Source organism: Chrysemys picta, chromosome 1 (genome assembly GCF_011386835.1).
Source record: "Chrysemys picta bellii isolate R12L10 chromosome 1, ASM1138683v2, whole genome shotgun sequence".
Classification (NCBI taxonomy): Eukaryota; Metazoa; Chordata; order Testudines; family Emydidae; genus Chrysemys; species Chrysemys picta.
Window position 1 is genome coordinate 297730901 of NC_088791.1, and position 22385 is coordinate 297753285.

Genomic DNA, 22385 nt, shown 5'->3' on the forward strand with positions numbered 1-22385 from the left:
TGGGACTTAACAGGTGACTGCTCTGAAGTGTAGAGGAGCATTTACTCATAACAGCTCTCCACGCATCCCTAAAGGAGGGAGTGGAAGCATATCAGAGCTATTGTCTCTGAGGCAAAATAGTAGTATGCTGTGCCAACTGTGTAAATGTTACAGATAGTCCCAAGACATCCTCCTATCTATGTATGGGGGAGGTCATCCATCAGCACTACCAGAACTGTATGTTCCAAGACCAGGCCTGGATATTGAATAGAAGGAGTCCCAGATATTGGTGGTGGATAGGTATGTTTGGAGGTGACTCTTTTTTTCCTAATTTCATAGTTATCTTGATCAGAAATTGAATATTTCACACCAGGTTGTAGTTTGTAAGATCTGCTGGAACCAAAAATGGTTTCTTGAGAATTGACCAAACTGTGTGGTACATTTTACTAGTTTCATTGGTGGTGGTGGTGGTGATGGTAACAGTCTGTTACCCAAGAGCACCTAGTAACTTTGCTATCTTTCACCACTTGTTAAAGGCATGTGTCTGACTCACAGGAGGTGACTCAGATTTCTTTCAGCACATTTAATGTGCCTTTCTCCATGAATGTGCCAAATTCAGTGGGACTAAGTATATGGTTGCTGCTTTCCCCCCACAAGTGGGATGACTTCTGTGAAAAGTATGTTACCAGTTCCTCACATTATACAGAGCTGGGTAGACAAAGCAATTTGTGTTCCAGAAAAGTTCTATGTAGTGGGATTTAGCCACAGCAATAGTAGAAGCAAAAGATCCACTATGCTCTACCATGGCGGGTGTAGAATTTCTAGGAAATCTTTGTAGTTTATTTGCATCTAATCATATTTTCTGCTGAAATTTGTTTCATTTCCTTCTTGCTTCATTTGATGGAAATATCAGAAAAGCATGGTGATCTGTGGGGCTGGTGTTGGGGAGAGATGAATTTAGGCACTAGTATTACTAGTGGCCACTGAGTGATTATAATGCCTCACTAGCTCTTCCATTGCTTGGTCTATAGGACTAGGGAAAGTTTTCGTGGTAGATGCTTGGAGTAATATTTAGGTCATTAAAAGTGTGAAGGAATTTTTTATTTTAAAAACAAAAGTCACAATTTTTGCTTGTTTTTTGCTTTTCAGTTTTGGTAATAAAAGTAGGTGAAATCGCTCACTTCGTTGTTTTCACTTTCCAGATCATACTTTTGCAATGTTTGAATTTTAAATTCTGCATATTTATTTTACTGTTTTTATTTGTATATTAATTAATGGAACAATTTCTTTGTATTTATTACCGTTTATATAAATACATACTTATATTTGAATTACATGTGTGTACATTTAGAAAAATTATATATTGAGTACATGCCAGTTTAAAACAGCTTACTACATTTTCTATAGAGGAAACATCAATATTAGTCATTGGCTTTATAAATGCTTGTTTTTACAAAATTTAATTTGGAGGCCAAATTTAAGTTGAAGATGGCACTTCAAGCTACACTACCATCCAGTGTGTATTAAGCAAGGTATTCCATCTTTTTCTACCTACACTATAGAACACCAGTTATGAGTCTTAATCATTAAAGCAATACAATATTTTTATCAGTTAATATTTTATCTTTCATCTTTTTTCTGATGACAGGTCAAACACCAAGGCTTTCCAAAGTCAACCTTTTTACTTTGTTCAGTCTCTGGATGGAACTATTTCCCCCAGTTGAACAGCAAAAGAAATCGCAGGTAAAATATATTGCTTGCAGTTTAGTTGTCCTTCCTGAACAGCTGCTAACATTTAGGCTATGAATACACTTAACCAGACTATTGTGTGTTATTTATACATATAATAAATACTTTCCAGGTACTTTTTTTTTAAAGTACAAAAATTGTATTGATTGTATTTCTGACCATTTTTTCTTCTGTAGTAAATGGCAGGAGGAATAAAAGTAGAACCTGAGAGCAAAAATTTAAGAATGCTATCTATTCACCATCTAAACTTAAATGTAGTTACATACATTTCTTTTGTTTATATCCAAACCTTGTTCAAACAATAGGATTATTGTAAATGCTCTTCTGTCTAAGGTACTATAGATGCTATAGCAGAAAAGAATTGAGATGTCATATGTACTACAATAGATAAGGAATTCCAGTCAGCAACATTAACTTTGGTCATATGATCTCAAAAGAGGCTTGGTATTTGCTGACCGATATTAAATTAGAAAGATAGGAATGGGGTTATACATGTGGCAGAATGGTGGTCCAGATTTAAAAAATGGGGTTGAAATGCTAAAGAATCTCTTGAGATTGGTGGTCCCCTGTATTTTTCAGCACATGTTACAATGTGTTGCCATGTGATGATTTCTTGAATTTTCTATACCTTACTCAAATGGTAAGAGGGTGTACGCTGATGTAGTGTTATGGAAAACATTATGATGTTGTTTGGAGTCTACCTCCATGGATTTTCCTGTAGTCCACCAAGCTGGCCAATGGTTCACTCAACTGGGGCTTAAAAACATGGATCCCATCGACAGAGCAGACTCTCTTTAAAACACAAACCTTCTTGTATAGTTATAGGAAACTGTCATTTTAAAACCAAACTCTTGAGTGAATGGTAGGTGCATGGAGCCATTTGAAATGTCCATTGCACCTTTTTAAGGCTAGAATATCTGGGTGTTAGTGAAAAGGGTATTTATCTGTGTCAACTGGTCTCCTGGATAACTGAAAGACAGTGATGCTTCCAATTCGAGGTGTTTTTTGTAAGCACCTTGTTACAGGGTTCTCTCTAAGCGATCCCTTTGGGATCAAGGATTTTGTTACTCTTCTTTAAAAATAATTAATTTTTTATACATTGCATACCTATATGCCACATGATGGAGTCAAGATAAATCTTAATGTACTCCTCTAGTCTAGTGCCAATACTCTTACACAAGTGTAAATGTTATTTCTTCATTTAAACTGCTTGAAGGGGAAATGGCAATACTCTAGCTCGTGTATAAACTAGAACAGGAAAAGGAGGGTAAAATAAAAATTGGTAATAATTAGAAATCTGACCCAAGCCTCAAAGTTAGGTTCCAAATTTAACTAACTTGCTGTTCTAGGGTATTCAAACCCACTCTTCTGATTCTGCCTATCATAGAGATATGGGCTCCTTATGAAGTTTGAACCCAAATTCAAACTTAGACAAAGTGACTAGGACAGGGCAGGTAGTAGGCAGCTACATGGGGCTGTACAAAAATCCCAGATACAGAACTATCACTAACAATGGAATTTCTTCATAAATCTTAAGCAACTGTAGTCTTTCAGTTCTCACTCTTAGTAGCTGTAACACCATGATGGCCATTATTAGAAAAATCTCATTGGGCTAGGCTGTCTCCTATTTTTCCACAAACACAAATGATCCAGATGTAGCAAATGTTGCTTGCAATGTACAAAGGGAGGATTTGTCTTCCTGATTCCCCAGGCAGCCTCTGCCGATGAGGAGAGGCGAAACTAGTGTTCAGGGCCGGCTCTAGGCTTTTTGCCGCCCCAAGCAAAAAAAAAAATTTGGCTGCCTCCTACCCCAGCCCTGGGCCCTTTTCCCCTCCCCCACCCGCACCCCCTGACTCCCCAGCCCTGGGCTCTTCCCCCCGCCACCTGCACCCCCTGCTGCCCCAGCCCTGAGCTCCCCCCCCCCAAACATGACCTCCTTGTTCACCACAGCAATCCCCATTTATACTTGCAGTGGGGATCAAACCGTTTCTCTTATTTTTATTTCACTTTAGTATAAATCTCGCCCCCACAACCCCATCTTTAGTGCTCCAAATGCACATGGAAGGCACAGGGACTAACCCTCAAACCTTGTACCCAGAAAGGGATGGGGAGCTAGTAAAGAGGGTTCAGGCAGAGGAGCGGGTGTGGGGGTGCTTGGGGGCTCTACACTGGCAGAGAGGCGGGGTGTGATGTACTTGCGGAGGAGGAGAGGGGGTATCAGGAGGGTTGCGGGAGAAGAGGTGCAGGGGAGGGGGGAGGTACGGTAGGAGAGGACTCTGGGAGGGTACAAGGGGAGAGGTGTGGGTGAAGGGAGAGTACAAGGGGAAGGGGTGCAGCGAAGGAGCAATGGGGGAGGTACAAGTGGAGGGGCTGTGAGTGGGATGGGGGGGTACAAGGACTGAGAGGGGCAGGCGCTGACAACTGTTTCCCCAACCCTGTGCAGGCAGAGCCGAGAGGACAGACAGTGACCCCCAGGTGCCTGAGCTGCGGGGGTCCCCCGGCAGGGCAGTATTCCCTGCTGCCCCGCTCGGAGCCGGTCTCTGCCTCTCCCCACCCAGGGCAGGCAGCGCAGGGCTGAGGCGGGGGAGGTGCGCGGCGGGCTGGGTCCGGGGGCAGGAGGGGACGGCGGCAGCTTGGGCTGCCCAGCCACTTGCCCTATCAGCGCGCGAGCCAGGATCTGCACTCCCTGTACAGCCCGGCGGCGCCCTGCACAGCCCACTCGGGCGGGCAAACGCCGCGCTGCCCTGGGGAGACTCAGAGCAGCAGCGGCAGCAGGACCCCTCCTCCCTCCCTCCCAGGCCCCACTTCCCTTCCTCCCTCCCTCCCTGGCTCCTCACACCCAGGCTGGACTGCAGTTCAGGTTGCCCGGCCGCTGGAGAGCCAGAGCATCATCCCCCGGAGCTAGGGTGACCAGATGTCCCGATTTTATAGGGACAGTCCCGATATTTGGGTCTTTTTCTTGTATAGGCTCCTATTACCCCCCACCCCCGTCCCGATTTTTCACACTTGCTGTCTGGTCACCCTACCCGGAGCTGAGCCCCTCTCGCTGCTGGGCTCAGCTCCGGGGGATGATGCTCCGGCTCTCCAGCAGCAGGGCAGCCTGAACTGCAGTCCAGCCTGTGCGACTCAGGCTGCCACGAGCGCCATCTAGTGACTGCTGCCAGAACTGCAGCGTCAGTTCCAACTCAGCCTGAAAGCTTCAGCTGACAGGGAACATCTTGGTTCAGGGCCGGCTCCCGGCTTTTTGTGCCGCAAGAAAAAAAATGGGGGGGGGCCTGGAGTGCCACCCCTTGGAAAGTGCTGCCCCAAGCACATGCTTGGAGCGCTGGTGCCTAGAGCCGGCCCTGCTAGTGTTGGAAGCTCAGATGTTCTCCAGCATAACTTCATCCTCGTCCTGGGAGAATGAATAAGAGTGCTGAACTCATCAGCATTCTTACATGGAGGGTTCACTGTGCAACAGAGAGGATTCAAGAATGTAGACAGTGACTAGGATTGGAGGCTGTACCCTGGCCTTTCCACACAGATCCCTTGAGCCATGGTTTTAGTTTCTGTGGCTGGAAGGGAGGGAGACGAACCTCACTCAGATGGAATCATTCAAAAGATACTGACTGGAAATTTGTGGGATGTCCCATCCTCCATGTGGATTTTCAGGGAATAATCTGCGCCAGGAAAAAAAGACAGTAAGATTCAATGTGTTTTGACTGGAAATTTGATACAGGATCTGTTAGATGAGTAGAATGACTAAAAAAGATTAGCATGTACTTCCAAGATCTATAATGAACGGCACTGCCTAAAGGAAATGTAACCAAGAGATGTATCTGCCTATTAATCTCTGAGAGACAAGGTGGGTGAGGTAATATCTTTTATTGGACCAACTTCTGTTGGTGAAAGAGACAAACTTTCAAGCTACACAGCGTCACAGCTGAATACAAGATGGAACAGATTGTTTAGCATAAGTAGTCCTCCTTGTATTTAGCTGTAACACTCTGCATACCTTTCCTAGACCTGAAGAAGAGCTCTGTGCAGCTCAAAAGCTTGTCTCTTTTACCAGTGGAATTTGGTCCGATGAATCCACCTTCTCTCTCCAATATCCTGGGATCATGAAACATGTTTTGACCATCACTGCATTATCATAGCCCAAAATTCAAAGAAGTGCAATACTGCATGTAGGTAAGTCCTTGCTTTGTGGAACACACTGAATGAGCTATGGCATCATTATGAACTTTTAATTTATAACAAAAATTAATACTGTACTTTTTAATAGGTAAAGAAGACTGGCCTGGTCGTAGTGAAAAATATAAAAATGGTTGGTCTACATTGCTCCAGTGCAGACTTACATGCTGGTCAAATTGCTCTGATTAAACATGGATCAAGGCTTAAAAACTGTGATCTTTATTTTTCCAGAAAACCATGTTCAACTTGTTTAAAAATGATTGTAAATGGTAAGTTACAGACTGTAGTATGGAAAGGGTAAACATGTTAATTTAGATGTTTTGCTACTTATGACTGACTGACAATACAGAAAACTCATACTCCCTGGGGATTGCCCCAGTACTGTATGTAAATGTTTACCTCATTGGTTTGCATAGTAAGCCTTGATATTTTCATTAGGGGAAACCAGCATTAAATGTCTCTATTCTACAGTTGGTGATTCAGGAAGTGGGACTCTTTCCACTGAGCCAGTAGCCTCTCAGGTACTGATAGGTGGCACTATTATGTTCATTACTTGGACATAAAACTTAGGCCTTTGACCACTGACACTTTGCAAGCGTAGCAGTGTTAGCCTGGGAGTCCTGGTTAGTTTTATCCCAGGTAGTTGCATTCTGCTTGCCTACCTGTAATTTTACCAGAAGATCCTATTGCGTGCTAAGTATTAACTGCAGCAAAGAGGAATGTGAGTTGGTGTGGAATTCAGATGCAGTTCTTCGAAATTCCTTTTCCATTTAAGATGAAGACCAAGTGCATTTCACAGATCATTTTCTTCGTCTTTGTGTGGTGTGGACTGACTGCACTGTCCTTCAGCAACCCTTGCTTTTCACCACCTAGAGCACCACTAACAGTAGCTGTTTTTTTTGTTATGCACTGGCAATGTGGTCAGGTGGTACAAGACACAAAAGTAAAAGTCCCTGCCCTGAGGAGCTTACAATCTAGAAAACAATCAGCTTCAGTCTATTGGAGATGGTGCATCTTGGCCTTTTGGTTGCCAGAACTGTAAAAGCATAATAGAAGCAAAACTAGCTAATCTAAGACACAATAACCCCTTGAGGCTGATATTTGCCAGCACATATGCTCAAATACAGTTTGAAGAATACCCACTCCTTGTTGTTAAAGGGGTCAAAATGCAGTATTCTATGGTAATGTTTTAAAGTTAAGGTTATGAAAAATGTTTTTAACACCAGTGTTTGCACACTTCCTGTTAACCATGTGTATCTTCTGTTTCAGCTGGAGTGAACAGAATTTCTTATTGGCCTGCAGATCCTGAAATAAGTTTGCAGAATGAAGCCTCCAACCCTACTAGTACTGAAGATGCAAAGCTAGATGCCAAAGCAGTAGAAAGATTGAAGTCAAATAGTCGAGCTCGTGTGTGTCTCTTGCTTCAGCCTTTAGTGTGTGATATGGTGCAGTTTGTAGAAGAAACCTCTTACAAGTGTGATTTCATTCAAAAAATTGCAAAAACTCTGTCTGGGAATAACGCTGACTTTTATACTGAGTGTAGACAAGAAAGAATAAAGGAGTATGAACGTTTATTCCTAATTTCAAATGAAGAAATGCACAAGCAAATATTGATGACTATGGGTCTGGAGAACCTCTGTGAAAATCCGTATTTTAGCAATCTTAGGCAAAATATGAAAGATCTTATCCTGCTTTTGGCCACAGTAGCTGCCAGTGTCCCTACCTTTGGCCATTTTGGATTTTATTGTAATGGATCACAGCAGACAAATGACATGCACCATCAAAGCTTGCCCCAAGAAATTGCAAGGCACTGTATGATACAAGCCAGGTTACTGGCGTACCGAACTGGTGAGTTTCTATGTGAATGGGAGAAAAGCCAGTCTTGTGGTGATCATGGGACTAGAAGTCAGGAGCCCTGGTTACATTCCTGGCAGTGCCAAACACTTCCCATCTGACCTTGGGCAAGTTCCTACATCTGTAAAGCGGGGGTACCACTTAGAGTACCTCACAAGGGGCCTTCATTAATGTTTGTAAGGGGCTTTGAGCTCTTCAGATGGAAGGAGCTCTCACAGTGCAATTATCCTACACTGGCAAAGCCTCAGCCAGCGTGTGCACCCCCATCTCAAAGATTGAAACGTTATCTAATTTATTGGAGCCCCTGCAAGATCTTTTATATACGAACACCTTCTTGTCAACAAGTGACACCTAGTGATCAGTTGGCATTGTAGTAAGCACTTAATACACTTAAATAGAAAATAATAGTAAACAGAAATAGAGATGCTCTTCCATATCTGTTCATTACCCACCAGCAGAATACTAGTTAGTTTTGTATAACAGCATTTTCCTATTCCCATTGTTTAGTAGTGATAGTCATTACACACTTGACAACTGACCGTTTCCTACTTGCAAAGATTCTGGAGTTTTGAAGAACAGAATACTTTTTTTGTAGAGGACAGAGGCTATGTATCGACTTTGGCCTACTTTTGATACCAATGATTTCTAATCCCCTTATTCTCTAGTTAATTAAATAATGGCAGACTTGTGCAAATTCCCCTATTAGAAACTAAAATTCTTTGTGCTATTATGCAGGACTCTGAGAAAAAATATATACTCTACATGATAACCCTTAGGAAACTTAAAATTGACAATACTTTCCTTACTCATTTTTTGCTTCCTCTATGTTGGTTAGTTACTGTGTTTGCCAGTGTTGTTTTTTATTTTTCCATTAATAAATGAAGCATTTGTTTGAAAAATCCATCCAAAATTGGTTAGATTGATTTTTTTTTTCAAATACTTTAAAATAGGTCAAATATAACAAATTGCTTGTTCTATTGAAAAGGGATGTAAATACAGTATATCCCTTATATTAATATATCCTTTTCCTTGGCCTGCACATTTAAAGTTTGAAGTATTGTATATGTCACATCCCCTAGGATGTACCTGGCAATAAGAAACTTTTACATCTTGTGTTTTGTGAAGAGGTCTCATCACATTTAGAATTATTTCTCTTTCCCTTCTCTGAAATCTATCACATCATTAGTCCCCATGAGTCTCTGATGTGATGAAGTTGAAAATCAGTTTGACTCAGACTGACTCAGATGTTTGGTTTTCTCGAGCAAAGTATGGTTTGTTTTTGTTTTGTTTTTTCCTTCCAGCTTTTGTTCTATAGGACAAGGGGAAAAAATAACAGATGGCAGTAGGGTAACTTATAGAGAGAGCCAAGTACCAAGAGATCTGCACACTTTAGGGTTATTTCATAGTGTGTATGCATTGGTACTAGATAGCCTAAGTGTCTCCTAGGACTTAGAGAATGTTTGTTGGACAAAGGGTGCAGGAAACCTTTCTTATATTAAGTCCTACCACCTCTAACCTGTAGATCTTTCATCCAGCCTCCTGTTCCTTGCCATTTCTAAGTTTCCTTAGTGTGAAAGAGACCTCAGCATAAGTCTTGGGTTTTTACGTAAGATTGGCTTCAAGAAGCACAAGCTATTCATTCTTCCTGGCATCATACACCATAAGCCCCTAAACCCTCTACATCCTGCCACCTGCACAGTTGAGAGCCACAAAGCATCCAGTTTATGCATTAATGTATTTGTGAAAGTCCTGGAAATGGGGCAACCATCAGAGGTCTTGATAATGTGGTCATAATTAAAGTGTTATATTAAATAAATGACATGCAAACCACAGGCAGATCAGTGGTATAGATGCCCTGGCTGGCACTATATAATTTTTATAGGAAGGGTATTTCCCATACTTCCTTCTGCAGGTAAACCACTGCTCCCCAAACCCAAATGCAGCACTGACATAAGCTAGCGTAAACTCCATCTAAGTTAATGGGCACTCCACCCATGTACAGCTGGGCAAAATTTGGTTCGTTATTCCAGCCTCTCTTCCAGGGAATCTGAGGCAGATTTCTGGTATTTGCATGTAATTGGGCTCAGGAAGGTTTAGAAAGTTTCTCTTTTGTCTAGTTCCTAATTATCCTCGAGGCTTTTGTGCCTCCAGAACAGCAAGAGGAATTCCTTCCAGAAATCTGTCCTTTCTTACAAGTGACTCTGGTGACACTTCTGCAAAAGCAAAGGAATTCCATTCAATTCAGATTTGTAAACAAAAATTGTCCGCTGGTGATCAACTCTTCCTACACTTCCAGTACCAATTTTTGAATTGATGAGTGATGTGCATATAGCGGTGTGGGCTTGGGATGCTGTTCAGGTCTGGCCATCTGTCTGCATGTTCCTCAATAACCATAAAATAGGGAAATCTCTGAGCATGATAGGTACTAGCTAACAGGAACTCTCCATCCCTATGCCCACAGCAAATGTGGCACCCATGCATCTTATATCCTTTCAACCTGCTCTGGAGCCATAATGAAGAATTTTCTTTAAATTACATATTTTTAAAACTCCCACTCTAGCTCTCTTGCCTCCCTCTGAAAAATTGTATTTATTTAAGGTTCCAATTCTGCCCTCAGTTACAGTTGCAACTTTAAGTCAAGAGAAGCTGCTGGGTGCTAAACACTTTGAAAACCAGACCATTTATTTAGATGCCTAAACATCTTTTTTGAAGCCTGGCTTTATGCTTTTTTGCAAATCGTGCCCTTTGAAAGAATGCTCATTTTGGAAAGTTAGGAGGCAGGGTTGGCACAGAATAGAGAGAGAAAAGGATCAAAGTAGGGAGCACATGCCAGGATAAGTTGAGGCAACTCCCTGTTAACCTGGTGATGATACAAGCCTGGGCTGCCTAACCCTTTGGACTCAGTTTTAGACCACAATATGATGGCCATCTTTTAAACCAGAGAGCATTATCTAAACAAAGAGCACTGATTGGTTCAGGTAAGGGGGGATAAAACTTGAGGAAGAAGGTTTACAGCCACAAATTGTTCTTCTGTTTTACCTTTATTAACTGAAGATATTTGGATAAGTGTTTATTATGTCCAGCCCAGCTTGTCCTATTTAGGCTAGCAGTGACATCCTTATCCTATGTTAACTGATATTGAACTAATGCTACAGCTCTAGTTATACCATGTGGTAAAGAAGGGATACAAGGAAGGAGAACAATTCATGCTGGCTAATATATAGGAATAACTAAGAAAAACATGTAAATAATTTGTAAGACCTGGTAAAAACATTTCCTTGCCAGGAAAGTCCCCCTGTAAGTGATTGCTGAATTCTACATGGCACTAAGAATGCTGGGAGATGGTTAATTGGAACAGCACTGGTTGAAGTGTTCTGTACCGAAAGCCATAATGTTCTTTACCACCGGAGCACACCCCATTTTTAACCAGTTAAAATGCCTCCCATCAGAAATACCTTGGAAGATTGTCCAATAACTTAAATGAAAGTTTTGTTCAAACTCCTGCGTAGTGTGTAAGAGAGAGCCCACAAAACTCTACTGTACTAGAGCTTGATTCTGTATGTGGCTATTAAAAAGTTTGTCTTTAAATAAATTTTGATTAATTTATTCTTTTTTTTTTTTTTTTTTTTTCTTTTTTAAGTTTCCAAGTGATCTTCTGCCATCCATTAAACTCCTTGGTGCTATGGGCTAGATTCCCAACACACAGTCCTTTGCTTTGTGTAGGGTGATCAAAGCCAATCACAAAGCACCTAGTGTTTCTAGGTAGCTATCTTCTTAGCACACATTGCGTTAGTAGTATCTAATAACTGTCAAAAGAGACCCAATGCTTATATCTCTCCACACTGTAAAGTAATTAAATTATTTAGTCAGCTAAGATGTTGGGGAAAAGACAAGGCCTGAGTCAGGAGGGCTGCGTTCTGTTCCTGTCTTTGTCACAGACTTGCAAACCTTTGGTAAGTTTCTTAATCTTTCTGTGCCTCATTTTCCCTATCAGCAAAGTGGAGCTAATACCTCTCAGATGTACCATGAGGCATCATTCATTAATTGTTAGGTAATGCTATCAGATTTCCAAATGGAAGTTTTCTACAAAAGTGGCTATTACTTATTACTTATACATTCTATATTTTAGAGGATCACAAAACGGGTGTTGGAGCGGTTATTTGGGCAGAAGGAAAATCTGTGAGTATGGAAAAATTGTCACTTTGTCTCACACTGGCAGTTTGTACTTTAATTTTGCTCAGCATTGACTATATAACTTTGTGGAAGAGGTGTTTATGCCTTATGTTATTAAAAATTGCATTTTTTATTCTCTGGTAACCCTAAATTGGTTGATAATTGGGCTGTCAAGATGGATTAGTATGATTGAGTTGGTAAATGCCACAATGTTTGTGCCTAGTTTCTCATCTGTTAGACTCCATAGTAACAGAATTACGGTCATTCCAGGTGTCCTAGCTACAAAGCTTTGCCAGTACTACTAATCCAGCAACCTGTGCTGTTCAACAGTGTCACTATTCAGTTCTTCTCCCCTAGAGAAGTCAAAGGGCAACAGCTTACCTGACAAATCCTTGTTTGATGCAACTGTAGTGTTACACCACGTTGAACTTTTTTCTGCAGCAAATGTCTGGTGAACATGCCTCCTTTGGCTCAGAGTAGGGTTTGAGGGAATGGAAAAATGCCAAAACAAGGCATATACTAATGTGCAGCATTGACTCATAAACCTAGCCAAAATGCATTCATGTACTGCACTATACTGTTGTGATGCAACAACAAAGAACTATAGCAGTGCTGGATGTATCAGAATGACAGGTTATTTTACTTCTGTGGAAAAGTATCTTAGATATGTGTCTCTGCTATTTCTCCTGCTTCAACTTGCTTTCTTGGTTCTAGCTACTCTGCACTGGAGCAGTACTTTTTGAGAACCACGTCTATTTAGTGACTAATTCATCTGCATAGCAAAATAAGAACTGGAACCTGAATTTAAGTCACAGAACTTTAGTCTCCGATTTTATGCCTTGGTTCCGCACATGGCACTAGAAAGATAAATGTAAAGTGTTATTACTCGCCTTTTCTTTTCATGCCTGGGCATAAACTTCTTTATGCTAGAGCTCATTTCATAGGTCTTTTCCATCTTTGATTATTCTTACTGTATTAAGAGAAGTAGTGAGTCCTCCTGCAAGTGCAAGATTATTCCATGATGTATTTTCTAGCACTCGGTTTGGATTATTTCATTCTAGTCATCAGATACTTACAGTTGTACCACAAACTATTCTAACTTCAGCCACTAACTTCTTTACTATATCAACACGTCTGCCATCTGATAGATCTCCATGCAATGGCCGAATACAGGCTTTTGCATCTCGAGCTCACCCTGTAGCTGCTCTTTCCTGCTCTCACATATTGCAATGTGGCTTAATGACTTAGTCATTCATACCTTTTATTGCCTCTATCAGTGCTGCTTACAAGGAGAAGTAGCCAATGAGGACAACTTGCATTATTTATTTTGTTCGTGTTATAATGTGACCACCCAGTGCCATGGATGGAGATGGATAGATATAGATATATAGATGGCACTGGATGGTCACATTATAACACGAACAAAATAAATAAATAAATATATAGAACCCCCACCACTACATACACACACTATACTGCTAGTGAAAGCCCAGCTTTAACTCTACAACTCAGAATTTGAACACTGAATTAAATACACCCTGCAGATGTTCAAATAGACTGCATATTAAATCAATCTTGATGGTTCACTTTTGCAGAGCTGTGATGGAACAGGAGCCATGTATTTTGTAGGCTGTGGTTATAATGCCTTTCCTGTTGGATCTGAATATGCTGATTTTCCACACATGGATGATAAACAAAAAGACAGAGAAATCAGAAAGTTCAGATACATCATACATGCTGAACAGAACGCCTTGACATTCAGGTATATGAATCTATTATTTTAATATCAGAAAAGAAAAAGGCAGCTCAGAAATGAACAACTGATAGATGCAGAGCATGATGTGATGATGAAAGGTGCTATGTACAATCAAACTACACATTTAAACGTGATGTAAAATTTGAACATTCACAGGTAAAATAGTTTCTGTGAATTCTTCAAAACTGAAGGACTTGACTTAAATTGTTCATTCTTGTGTGTGTGATGGGTACCATTAAAACTCAACAGTCACCATCTCTGGTACCTGTCATAACCACATTATTGTCCTGAAATGAAATGCTGCAGAATGGTAAATGCTGAGTCTTTAACAGTGCTGTGTTTGTCATTCAGATAGCAAATCCTAACCAAATGTGTCCTCTTGTTCCCAGGTGCTTTGGTAGGAATAACAAACCTGCTCCGAAGAGCAGAATATAATATGATTAACAGAATTTCTTTGCTCACCCACTTGAGCCTAAATCACCACCATTCAGAATTGTTGAGTTTTTAATTTCAGAATCTTTTTCTGACTACTTGTAGGTGTCAAGAAATAAAACCAGAAGAGAGAAGCATGATTTTTGTGACAAAATGTCCTTGTGATGAATGTGTGCCTTTAATCAAAGGTGCTGGCATCAAGCAAATCTATGTAGGAGATGTAGATGTTGGAAAGAAGAAAGCAGACATATCATACATGAAGTTTCGTGAACTTGAAGGCGTTAGCAAATTTACGGTAAATGGTAGAACGTAGTGAATTTTTTTTTTTTTAAATCTTTAAGTGTACAGGAATGTTAGGAGAGCTGTGGAGACGGGGCGTAGAAGTTCTACCATCATGTCACCTAATCCTGCTTGGAGCAGGGTTCAAAGAGATGGTAGTAAAAATGCCTGCACTCTGTCTACACTGGTGTTTGCACCATTGCTGTGCTAGTGTGAGACCCATGATGGAAAGCGTGCTAGTGTAGACAAGGCTTCCAATACAGTTTTTTCAATAGGAGCATTTTGCAGTTAATAGCCCATTTTTAAAAACCCTCCTGCCGCTTGACCAGATTCAACAAGCTCAGATATAATCCTCTCATACCTTCAGTAGCTTGGAAGATTGGTTTCCAATGTAAATGCTTCCAGATGCATCTGGGAGATTAAAATGGGACCTTCCTAACTACATAAGATCCCTTCTTCAACCCTCCCCACAAAATCTGGGTTTTCAGTAACAGGCTGGGAGCTGAGGAAAATATCATATATGACACACTCTGCTCAAGATTCTAATCTTCAGTATTTTGTTATGAGTGCAATTGTCCCCTCTGCTACCATATGGGGAGGCCAGGGTACGTTCACACGGAGTAGATGTACAGAAGAAAGAGAAGGGCTCTGTGGCATGCTCTCCTGATCCTTTGGAAGCCCGTCTAAAGGGACAGTATATGGTGCATACTCTGCAAAGTGAAAAGGGGCAGGCCAAAGGCAGAGCTGGGAGTATCTCCATGGTATCTCCCTACAAAGTTTTCCCTTAAATAAGATTTGCTAACTCAGTTGGTACTTTTGTATGAAGTGACCTCCTCCAAACCCTCCCCTTCATACACTGGGGTGGGGTTGGAGGTATCCACTGGAAGGGCCCATTCAAGAACATAGCTCTTGGAGGAGTCACAGTGCATAGGGTGGAAGGTGGATCTAGGCACCTGTTCTGAGGCACTGGGCCTTGTAGGTGTTCAAGATCATGGATGTTGGTGCAACTCTCCCATTCCAGCAGGCAATTCCGCCTCACAAGTGGAAGTTGTGGCCATACAGTTTTAACAGAGCAATAGCTTTTTCCTTCAAAAGGTGAGGTGTGAAAAGAAAGCAAACCTTGTTTGTAGTTTTATAGTGTCAGAGGAGCTCACATCCTTAAAATGAAGTGATGTCCCAAATGTCCTCTTCCTCCCATTGTTTGTTTTTTGTCCTCTAGAAAAAATGAAACTTTTTCTTTTTCACAGTGGCAACTAAGCCCATCCCACACTGGTGTTCATGAGCCCACATCCAGAGAAAGTAAGTATTTGTAGTAACAGGTTGTAAGTAATTACATGCAATAAATACAACAGATTTTGAAAACAAACCCGGAATACTTGCAAGGTTATAGCTTACTTTTCAAATTCTGACAGACAACGTGCCTATTTAAACTTTCAACTAGATACTAGTGGTGAGTATAAAACTTCTGTATTCATTTAAAAAACAAACAAACCTGGTACCCCCCACACAACATAAATATCCAGTAGTGCTTTATCCAGATATGTAAGTTATCCATAGTATCCTAGTTTTTTGCACTGATTCCATCCTATTGGGAGGGTTTTTGAAAAGCCTTCAAGTGACTTGGAGCACAAGTACCAGTAACTTTCAATGAGATGTGAGCTCTGAAGTCACTTAATGCTTTCAAAAATTCAAACCACTGTCCACATTTTATAAATAACAAAATGCACCAATACTTTTTCTCAAGCAACTCTCATTTCCATGGCAGTTGGTCCCCAGATCACTGCATATGAGCTGTTCCCCACTCCTTCAACCCCAAGCAAGTGTATGTGCCAAGTGAGCTGTCACTTTCCAAAGACAGGAATTAAGTCACAGTGTCATGCTAAGGCCCTTTCTACACTAGGGGAAATGATCCATTGCAACAAACTAGCATCAGCTGTTAGCCTCTGAATCAGGTTTGGAAATGATGTAAACAGCCAAAATATTTGTAACACCCAATGCAGAAGGCATGCTAGATATCTTGTTCCGGGGGTAACTGGGAATACCTTGACTGGAAGTACTGAGTCTGCATACTGTATACACAGCTAGGAGTTTCACTGATTGTTTCTGGTCTGTGAGAGGCCACAGAGCACTGACTAAACTCCAGCATGCAGTGAGGTCCATGTGAAATTTGAGATTGATTCTCAGGGGCACTCTCTTCTTTGGTTGTTTGGTCAGGAATTCATCAGATATTACATAGGTGTTCACTAACCACTGCAGAATACCAATAACTGAACTATTTTCAACCCTCACTGAGGAGAGGTGCATAAGGTCCCAGTGCTTGACCGCTGTTGTCAACAGGTTATTTTCCAAATGTTTATTCCTTTAATGTGGTGCCCTTGAGTTTTAAAGCCATCTCCATTCTGGGCCACTCAGTATACTTACCTCACAATAGCTGTGCTTAAGTGGAGTAAGCTCCTCCATCTTGGGAAAGGTGCTCCCTTATCCTTGCTTAAGCTAAATGTGCTACCTCTGTTTTCAGCCCAAGGTATGAGAATCCTGAAGTGCTGTGTGCACACACAATGCTGTGCCTGCATAGAGTGTCTGTCCTAAAGTAGATTAAATATTTTAATTAATTGATTGCAGTTTTAAACCCACTAATGACAAGTATTCATAGTTGGGAATGTGGCAAGGGCATTGACCTGTGCCTTCCCTGGGAACTTGGAGTACATATGAAAGAGGAAGACCTGTGTAGTCCCTGGATCCAGACTCAGACCCATGTGTTATAGCAAATAAAAAGGGATAGACATTTTTATCTAGAGCTCTCGACCCCCATTGCTGTGTGCTAATGACTGTATGAACAGCGTGTGCTGGCATGTCACCAGCATTCTTTCAGTGGAGTAATAGCTGAGTAATTCTCAGTTGCCTGATACTTTGTATAGGTATCTCTTAGGGTTTGAGTCTGCTTAGCTATCCCCACAGACAAGGGGGTGAACTAATATCTGTTATTTGACCCACTTCACCATCTTTTGTCTCTAATATACTGAGAACAACATGGCTACAACAGCAGTGATATGGTCACGATACATTTGAGTGTTTAATGTATATTTAATATTCTCTTAAAACATCTTGTGTTTTAGATGGCGTACAGAAAACAAAATCACTAGATGAACAGCAGCACCAGAGCAAGAAGCTCTGCCTCGGAAACCATTGAGCAACTAAGCACGAAACAAGCAAGGTCTCTGCAGATTCTCCATAGCACTTTTATAATCCAGCCTGTTTGTGCTAGCAAATAAGGATGGGTTTTATTTATTAATTACTTGAAAGGAGATTTTTTAGAATAAGTTTATTTATGATGTCTTAAATGTTTTATAGCATTTTTAATTTAGATGTTTATGAAAAGAATTTCTGGAAAAATGCTGCTTATATCATATACAACATGAATTTGTTGGCAACCACTAAGATTGCTTTGCTGGCTGGTCATTGTTAATAAAAATTCAGATCAGAGGACTGGAAACTAGCTCATTGCTCATAGGACAGAAGAATTTTGGGGAAAAATAGCAAAATGGCATCCGCTTGGCTTGCAGGAATGGATTGCCATGCTTCAGGCAATCAGAACACAGCTTTGCAGAAATGATAAGGCCTGATTGTTCACATGTTCTGCTTGTGGAAATGCCACAGCATACAGGGTTTGTAGACACTAACTGTAATTCTGTTACACTAAAGTAGGTTTCATTTTGATTTCCAATCCTCTGGTATAAGGGCTATAAAGTCATTGAATGTCCTCACTAGATAAATGACTCCCAGATAAACCTTAGAGTGTTTTTGATAAATTTCTCTCTACAATAGCAGCAGGAGTTGCTATTCTGTGACAGCGTTCTCTTGCATTGACTTTATTTGTTATGGATGCTTTTAAAAATGGACTTCAGTTGAATACTCCTGTACGGAGATCAGTTTGTCACTGTTTAAAAACTGGAGCTAGCTGACTTCATATGTGACACACTCTGTACCTTGTGTACAACACACAGGGATGCTTGGCTCTTAGGTCACATAGGAAGAATTTTTTAAGACGTTATTAACAATGTCTTAGAACAGTCATTGTCCTATAGGAAACTCACTGGCTAAATTACCAGATTTCCTTATGTCCCTTGTTAGACAGGAAGATGTGAACCAGTGAGACAGAATGGTTTCTCATAGAGACCAATACTATATTGATAATTAAAACTGGAGAATGGAAAGTGTATTAGAAACCAGACTAAACTTACAAACTCATCTCATTAATGGCTCTGAGGTCGCACTGTGTACAGTTACCAAGTGACAGGTGTTTGCACTCTGTCAGAATACAAGGGCATGCTCAATTTTTTTGGTCAGAGGTTAACCCCCCCCCCCCCATCCAAGCTACATTTGCTGGTTTTGACTGACAGCTGGTCCATAAATCCCAGGAATCCCTCTCCCTTCACTCCCCCCTGCCAAGCTCCCAAGTGTAAACTCCTAAAACCTCTCCCTCCTCTATTGCTAGCAGGGTATACAAGGGGCTTCCACCAAAATGTAACAGCAATTCACTAACTAGTGGCTCCTCTTCCTCCTCGTTCTCCTGCAAACCCAGCAGGAGGGCAGGTTCCCAGGCTGGGAATATAAACTCGAGTCTCTCTCCCCCATGATGATGCTGATCATGACTAGACCCTGGGGGCAGCCAAGGCTTTTAGAAAAAATGTAATACTGGAAACATATGCACTTGTTAAGAGAGAATTTGCTCGTCCAGCAGTAGCACTACAATCTCCACTATAACTACACACGTTATGCCTGATAAAAACCATGGTATGTTTTAAATAGCAGTGAAACTGCAAAGCAAGGCATGCCAGTGATTTCAATACTGTCTATATCTGCTCTTTTCTGTTACTGGTTTCCAGCTGCCCTGCTAACTGTAGAATATACAGGACCTTCCGCTTTCATTTTGCCTACTATGGAAGCCATATATAGAGTCTCATAAATTCTTGGTCTTTCTAAAAAGTTAGCATGCTGGTAGACAGGGCTGACCAGACAGTAGGTTGTTTAGCAGACGTCTGCCATGGAACATGTTTTTTACTGAGAGGCTTTTGTGTCATTGTTACCCGGTTTGGCAGAGGGTCCCAACTCTTAATCTTCATGGTCTGTGGTTAAAGTCTCTAGGTTCTGGTTCTAGATGCTCAGAGTTGCTGCCTGTGACTCCCAAGGTGCAACATGTTGCTGTGATTCCTTCTGGGCTTGCAGTGCCTGCTTACTCCGAAATGCCTGGGACCTATGGTCTGGGTAGCCGGTGCAGAGCCTTTACGGGAGCTTTTATTCCCTTACATGGATATGTAGTTTGAGTAACAATGTAACCCTCAGTGGAGTAGCAGGAGCTGCTGTTTCCCTTCAGCCTGTTTAAATTTCTTTAAAAAAAAATATTCTGGAAACTGTCTGATGCCAGATGATGTAAGTGTGTTTTGGGTGGAGAACATTCTGCCACTAACATCTGTGTGTTGAGTAATGTCCGTGTGCTGCTGCAAGTGTTAGTGCATTTCAGGATTAAGTTGTTTACAGCTTCATTTCATCAGGCCAGATTCTTGGCAAGTGATCCCATTGAAGCCAACTTCATTGTAAATAATGGTGGCAGAATCTAGGGCTTAATGAGAACTTTGAAACCATGCTAAAGAGCTAGTACAACAGTGACGCAGAAGGAAGTCCATGACCTGAAATAACTTGCCTGTCATTGTGCCACTAACTATGTGCACTTTCATGCACTAGGATAAAACAGGGGCCTTGCTCTTGTACCTGGATCTGCACAGATGGATCTCTGTGCCTGCTTCTAGCCTCTTTGGCTTCAGGGGGCCTGCACAGGTCCAGTTGCAGCATTCAAGCTAAATGAGGACAGCAAAATTTGACCCAAATTGTTAACCCATCTTTAAAGCATACAATGCTGCACCAAAATATTCTGAGAGCAGTAGCAGGCCAGTATTCCAGTGAAAACAGATTCTCTTTTAAACCATGGGTAGTCCAATTTTAAATTAGTCTTGGGACATTCTTTCCCCTTTTGACATTATTAAATTAATCTTAAGTAGCCCTGTGTATTAAAGGGACACTGTCAAGGTTAGTACAGTAAACAAAGAAATTTGAACTTTCCTTTTCCCTAATCTATTTGCAAACTTCATGTAATTCTTTACATGCATTTTTTTCCTGTAGCTAGCGGTCTGATGTTCCTTCAGGTTTTATACAGACTTCAAAGTAGCTGAGGATGTATTAGTAACCCTACAGTAATAAACTAGTATGTTCATCGGATGACTTATATATTTTTGTAAGTAAACAGATTTTGTGTCTACCATTGAAGTGGCTGTTATAAACTGCAAGGAACGAGGATCTGATAGTTATCACAATAGAGGCAAAGAGAAAATTCATCAAAAGATACATTCTTTGACAGTTCTTTTAAAATAAAACTTCAAATGAAGACTTGTCTGAATCATGGTGGAGGTTTGTACTTCATCAGTTCTTTTAAATTTTAAACCTTTATTTTTGTAAAAATTGCTTTTAAAAAGGGAAATTATTCTGGATTATTTGTACAGCTTTTGTTTTGAAGAGGTTGATGGTGACATTTTATAATTGCTTTTAACACAGAGTGTGTGGGGCCTGCATTTCTACAATGTTCTATCATATTATTGCTACAGCTCAGACTCACCTTCTGAAGCTCTCAAAGTTTTTAAGAGTCTGGTCTTGCACATGTAACTCCATTAAAGTTCTACACATAGGACTGGACCCTTACCTTGGCTTGTGGCTACAGTGTGTCCCCAGCTCACTTTGCCTCTCAAATCATGGCCCATTTAGATGCAGCTGTGTGCTTTATCTATTGAAAGATGCAAGGAACACTTTGATGTTTTCTACAACATTTACATGAGCATGTATGCGAAGAATTTTCTCTGTCATCCTATGTAAAGATATAACTTTAGCACACCCGCTCTTTAAAAAATGTTATTTTACATTTTATATTAAAGTGTGAAATTTCTACATATGGAAGTTTTGCTTGGTCCTTTCAGCTCATGTGAGAACAAGTATATTGAAAATGTTAAATATCAGTAACTTGTCTCTATGATGTGATGAGAATTACAGAAATGATCATTCTTGGTGTCTGTCTTATAGCAATACATGTTTTTTGCTAATAAATTACTCTAAAGATAAGTATTGAAGTGTTTTCAAGTGGCTTTGGCTTATTAAGAACAGTATTAATGCTTTGAAATACATGCACTTTATTTGCTAAATATAAAGCTACATTGGTGAAATATTGTTCATCCACAAAACCTGGCTCTAGTGCCATCTTGTGGTTTGAGTGAGGCATTTATCGCATCATAATGCCATCGGGTGCTGACACAACTTAGTGGTTCAGCTGTGTGTGTGTGTGTGTGCGCGCGAATGCATCTTTTATACACTGACGCTTCCACCTCCCAAGATGTTAAAATTCTCCATTTCATTCTAGACATCACACCGGAGAGCTTAAAATTCTTTCCTCTGTTCCATCCTTTCTGACCAAGTGGGGTGACCTCCCTCGTTCAGCATGTGAAGTCCACAGCTGTGATGAGGAAGAGCAAAATAATAGAAGCAGCATTGGCTTGGTTGCAAAAGTGTGATTTAATCCCAGTATAATGACATTTTAAATTTAAAAAATACACTTGTATAACAAAAGCCAGAAAGAACAAACCAAGAGGCAAGTACCCTAGACCTATCTTTCAAAGTTAAATCTTCTTTCAGAGTTTGAGAATTTTATTTTTAAATTAACATATTGGTAGAGTCAGGGAGACTGTTGGTAAAAGATTGATTCACACACTAAGGCTCATTTACACTAACTTTGTAAAATACGGGTTCTGATACTGCTCTCACTCACATGGGTGTAACTCAAGAGTCTAAAAGCAGTGAAATGTGTGGAGATGCACAGGTGTGAGAACAGAATCGGGTCACTGCAGAAGTCTATATTCTGCCCTTTGGGCATATAAGCTGAGGAAAACCAAAT

The 22385-nt window shown here is 40.8% G+C and overlaps 1 protein-coding gene across 2 annotated transcripts; it reads left to right on the forward strand.

Annotated features, from left to right (window-relative positions):
• The first annotated feature begins 58 nt into the window (after positions 1 to 58).
• On the forward strand, positions 59 to 21559 carry CDADC1 (cytidine and dCMP deaminase domain containing 1). 2 transcript variants are annotated; one of them, XM_042842731.2, is made up of 9 exons: positions 59 to 279; positions 1628 to 1722; positions 5993 to 6170; positions 7171 to 7749; positions 11885 to 11934; positions 13524 to 13690; positions 14222 to 14411; positions 15643 to 15694; positions 17512 to 21559. In XM_042842731.2, exons 1-9 carry the CDS (start codon positions 183 to 185, stop codon positions 17583 to 17585), a joined length of 1482 nt encoding a protein of 493 aa, XP_042698665.2. In that variant the 5' UTR covers positions 59 to 182; the 3' UTR covers positions 17586 to 21559. The 2 variants fall into 2 exon arrangements, with proteins under 2 accessions (XP_042698665.2, XP_008166564.2); XM_008168342.3 differs by lacking the exon at positions 59 to 279 and having other exon boundaries at positions 1621 to 1722.
• The last annotated feature ends 826 nt before the right edge of the window (positions 21560 to 22385 follow it).